At 46.4% G+C, this 5,000-nt stretch overlaps 1 protein-coding gene across 1 annotated transcript in view; it reads right to left on the bottom strand.

Moving 5' to 3' along the window:
* Positions 1 to 5,000, bottom strand: part of Taf3 (TBP-associated factor 3) — a 22,144-nt gene that overhangs the window by 13,879 nt on the left and 3,265 nt on the right. Inside the window, exons 2-4 of the mRNA XM_043017292.2 lie at positions 3,770 to 4,012; positions 2,639 to 2,774; positions 334 to 2,110 (exon numbers count right to left, since the gene is read on the bottom strand). Of these exons, the coding sequence (XP_042873226.1) occupies positions 334 to 2,110; positions 2,639 to 2,774; positions 3,770 to 4,012 (2,156 nt within the window). The remainder of the gene's footprint in view (positions 1 to 333; positions 2,111 to 2,638; positions 2,775 to 3,769; positions 4,013 to 5,000) is intronic.

Below are 5,000 nucleotides of genomic sequence, written 5' to 3'. Positions count from 1 at the left end.
CTTTACTTTATGCCTCTTCAGACATGAAGCCATAGAGCTCTTAAGGTCACTGTTTTTAGACGTCTAGATTGATTTACTTCCCTATTTCTTATTATATTGATGTCTTTTTTTCCCCCCCTAGGTAAAACTGTCAGTCTGACCTTTGGTCTTTCCCTTGCTGTGATCATGAAAAGATCAAATTTCTTTTCCTCAAAACAGATCTAAACTGCAAATTACATACAAAATAGGCACTTTGCTGTTTTAACATTTTTTGAAAGCTAGTGTTACTTAGGCATAAGAAACAAAGTCCCAAGCAAACCAAAGATTCTACATTTCCTTTCCTTGATGACTCACCTTCTCTTTTTCCGTCTTCTCTGGTTTGTCTGGCTTGACCTTGATAAGTGGGGGTGGGGAGTGGTGGGCTGGGGTGCGCGGTCTGGGGGGTGTTGCAGATGACTGTGTTGGGGAGGGTGAACGCAGGGGAGAGGGGTGTCCAGGGGGTGGTAGAGGGCTGAAGTCCCTGTCGTGCCTGGGGGTTAGCGGGCGCTCTAGGGGCTCTGGCTCATCCAGGCCCAAGTGATCGTCATCGAGTGGTCTCTTGCCACCTGGTGCTGCCAGCCTTTGCAGGAAAGTGTGTGGGGGTAGCCGTAAGTCAGGCATTGGGGGGATGCCTGGCCGTAGGGGAGGTCCACCATAGGGGGGAATGAAAGGGAAGCGAGAGAAAGGAGGGATAAAGCCAGGTGCATTAGGGAAGGGGGGCAGGGAGAATGGTGTGGAGGAGGAGGTTGGACCCAGGCTGTCCAAGGGCAGCCCTACTTCAGGTGTCTTTGGGCGGTCGGGTGTTTCACTCTCAGAGGCCGAGTGCTCCCTGTGACCAGGGCTGAACCCACACTTGGGCGACTTGGAGCGGTCTTTTTTTGGGCGTCTCTCTCTGCCACGCTCCTTGCCCTTCCACTTCTCAGGTGTCTTGCGGACGGCCAGCTGGGGTAGCTCTGGTGTGCGGGGTGTGGAGGGGGTACCTGGGGGGGACATATCATCCTGATAGGAAGTGAAGTCGCCAGGGGAGCAAGCCAGCTCATCCATGGGGGTATCTAATGCAGGCACAGGATTGTCTATGACGGCCAGGTCCTCAGGGGGCCTCCGAGGGGCCATCCGTGGGTTCTCATCTATCATGAGGTCAGGGGAGCTGTCACGGGATGGGTGCACCTCGCGCTCGCCTGCCCGTTCAGCCTCCTTGGCCTCCCCTTTGGGCTTGATCTTCTTGAATATGCTAAGCTTGTCAGGGGGGGCCTCTGACTTTGCTGGGGGTGGGATGGACGTCACAGTCACATCCGCAGAAGCTGCCAGCGCCAGAATTAGCTCCCGCTCTCGTTCTCGCTCCTTCTCCTTCTCTTTTTTGTTCTCCTTCTTGGACTCTTTCTCCTTCTTGGGCTCTTTCTCCTTCTTCCCTTCCTTCTCCTTCTTGCCTTCTTTGCCCTTCTTGCCTGTCTCTTTGTCCTTGCCGTTCTCCTTCCTCTTTGCTGCGTCCTTCTCTTTCTTGGACTTCTTGGCCTCGGGGTCCCTGGAAGCATCCTTGCCCCTGGGTGTGGACGAACCCTTCTTGGTCTCCGACTTGGGCGTCTTTGGGGGCTTGGGCACACGGATTTTGGGCGTGGGCATCTTTAGCTTGGGCGGCGTAGGCAGAGGGGGAGCTGCACCCTGGGATGATGGTGGGCCGGGGGTGCTGGCGGCCAGGGGTGGGTTGGCAGGGGATGGCTGGGGCATGGAGGAACCTGGCTTCACCTGGGGGATCTTGGGGATTTTGGGCATCTTAGGAATCTTGAGCACCTTCATGGGCTTGGCGCCTGGCTTTGAGGCGCCTTTGTCCTTGGCGGGGCGCGACTTGGAGGGAGTAGGCTTCTGTGAGCCGCCCTGGTTGTTCTTCTGCCGGATCAGCTTCTCAACTGCTAGTTTCTTCTTGCTAAGGGCACTGGCAGCTGAGGGCGATGAACTCCTGGGCGTTGCCATGGGGATGTTGGGCACTTTCGACTCGGGGAGCTTGCCCTCACGAGCCGATGAGATGAAGCCGGACGTCGTCATCATCACACTAACGATCTCTCGGACGGGCTGCCCCTCGTCATCAAGGGAATACCTGAGCAAAACAGTGAATGGATTAAGGAAGAGGAAGAGAAAAGCAATAAAATATTGACACATACACAGATGAATAGAAACATTAATAAACTAGTCAATCTCTCTATGCAAATTGCCTTTCTTTGTAGTCTGCTAACATAAAATGATTTCAAAATTCTGTCCACATTACCAAGCAAGCTCATCTTTCTCAGCTTAGAATCTTTATATATCCACAACATGAAACCTGAGCAGAATAACACAGCCATTCAGCTATCTAAATATGAATCTTGTTAGTGTAACTTCAAGGTATGTTTCTAGTTATTTTTGTCCTTATGCTTTTGTTAATGTTTATTCAATTTCATTTGTATGTCATCAACTAATTCTTTTAGCAATAAGAAGCATGACTGTATCTTCAAAACATTTGTAATCAAGATGTTCACCACAACTTTTCTTTTTTCATTCTAAGATTACCATACCCATGTTGAAAATCAATACATATCCATACAACAGGAATAACATGAATCTTTATAAAACAATGGCAAGTCCTTACTTTGGTTTCTTGGCTGGGGATACGTCACTGTCAGACGACCTCTTGGCTGCAGGCTGCGGGGAGGCCATTGGGGAGGATGAGCCTTCCCCGAGGACGTCGTCTAGGCTCGTGTTCACTTTCATGTCCACTTCCTCCTCTGCCAGAAATCAACGGGGAGTCAAGTGTCGTGCTTACTAATGGTACTAGAGAAAGGGAGGGAGGGAGGGAGGGAGAAGATGGGGGAAGGGGAGGTGATGATGGGGGAGGGGGAGGGGTGATGATAGGGGGGTGGGAGGGAAGGATGGAAGAAGGGAGGGAGGGAGAGAGGGAGAGAGAAAGAAAGAGAGAGAGAGAGAGGGGAGAGAGAGAGAGAATGAGAGAGAGAAAAAAAAGGAGAGAGATGAATGGGAGGAAAAAAAGAGAAGAGAAAAATAAAGAGAGAAAGAGAGAGATGAATGGAAGGAGAAAAAGAGATGAGGTAGGAGGGGGGGAGAGAAGTTCAAATAGAGGAGAATAAACACTAGAAGAAATAAAGAGACAATGCCTATCACATTATATGCAAAACAACAATCAGCTTGCACTGAATGAAGTATTAGTCATAACTGAGGTGAAAAATTAAACAGGAAAAAGAAAGAAAAGAAAGAAAAGACTGCAGAGCAATCGAGCCAAAATGCCATGACCTTTTAATCTGACCAACAGATTCTCAGCCCCTATGAAATGCTAAAGACCTGGAAATGTCAATGCATTAATTCACCTGTTATTTTCTAAAAAGGATTTCAGGCAGGCTACAAATGCCTTATATGTTTAGCTGAGCCTTTTGACAGAAATTTTTACAAGGATATCAAACCAATGTGAAGGGAGGAGTAACTACAGATAGATATGATTGCAAAGGTAGGAAGCAGTAATAAGAGAAGTGGGAGAGAGAGAAAGAGTGAAGATATAGTAAAAAAAAGAAATGGAGATAGAATGAAAAATAGAGGATGATTGAAATGTAGTGAAATAAAGATTAGCGAAGAATAAAACAGAGAAATATGGAGACAGATTTTGTAATTAATACTGAAGTGCTTAAAGCACCCTAGTAAATCCCAAAGAAAAGAAAAAGAAAAGAAAAGAAAAAAAAAAGAACAACAACACACACGCTTCCCCTCTCACCTTCCTTCTCCGGGTACATGGGCGGCAGATGTTCGTGGATGTGTATTGGTCGTGAGAGGATCTCTCTTGCGCCGGGCTTGAGGAAGTTCAGGTTGGAGGTCCTGGGGACGGGGACCTTGGGCACCGTCTGGGGAAATGGAGGGCAGTCTACGTTGTTCACATACTCCTCCAGCTCCCCCACGGATATCCCCATGTCAAGGAAGGCCAGGCCGAGGTCATCTAGGTTGGGCTCCGATCGGCCAACTGTGGGGGAGGAAAGGATGTGGCATTTAGTTTTGAATGGAGAAGAAGAAGAAGAAGAAGAAGAAGAAGAAGAAGAAGAAAAAAGAAAAGAAGAAGAAAAAAGAAAAAAAAGAAAAAAAAGAAAAAGAGAGAGAGAGAAAAAAAAAGAAACTATGGAGAGAGGGAAAAGGAAAGTGTAACTCAAATAACAGACACACATATACACAAAGAAATGCACTGAAGGAGGAAAAGAGATTGGGGTTGAGAGGGAAAGGATAGGAAAGGGAGCCCATAAATCAGAGGACAGAAAGAGAGATTGAGAGCAGGTTTGTAACAGAGAAGGACACACACAGAGAATCAGAGAGTAAGTAAGAGAAAAGGACTGGGTATATGCAAGTGTGCAGAGTCAATGCATGTAGACAATTAAACAATTTGATGGCCTTACCTGCAGTTCCTCACAGAGGATCAAGAAGCATAAGAAGAGTGGACATAACATGGGCTATGATGTACCAGGAAAAAGAAAACAGAACGTCAAGAAAGATGAAGTTCTCTGACCACAGGCTACAAGGGTAATTATCCAGGTCACACATTCTACAATGTAAACCTTATCTACAAAGTAGATTATAAAATAGTCTTCTTGTTAAGTCACTGAGTCTTGCTGGAGTCTGACATATGCCCTGTATGATATAGTGAAAAATCCTAAAATTATTAGATAACTCTAATACACAAAAGAAATTGACAATATATCATGCAGTGCATTTCTATAAAACCTTTTTTAAATAATGCAGGCCTCTGCATAATCAGAGTGCTTCGAGAGAAAGAAAGGAAGAAACCAGGCAAAGGAGAGAACCAAGTGTAAATGCATTAACTTGTGACTTAATTTTCAAAATCACACTAATATCCAATGTTTGGGAGGGCTCTAATATGCTCCTCTATACTAACCGTGCTCAAGCTTTTTACCTAAAAAGGACACCATGTGTTTCTGAAAATATCGTAAGGACATAAATTT

Source organism: Penaeus japonicus, unplaced genomic scaffold (genome assembly GCF_977035675.1).
Source record: "Penaeus japonicus unplaced genomic scaffold, GWHDUDI00000001_assembly GWHDUDI00000040, whole genome shotgun sequence".
Lineage (NCBI taxonomy): Eukaryota > Metazoa > Arthropoda > Malacostraca > Decapoda > Penaeidae > Penaeus > Penaeus japonicus.
This window is presented reverse-complemented; position numbering and strand designations above follow the sequence as displayed.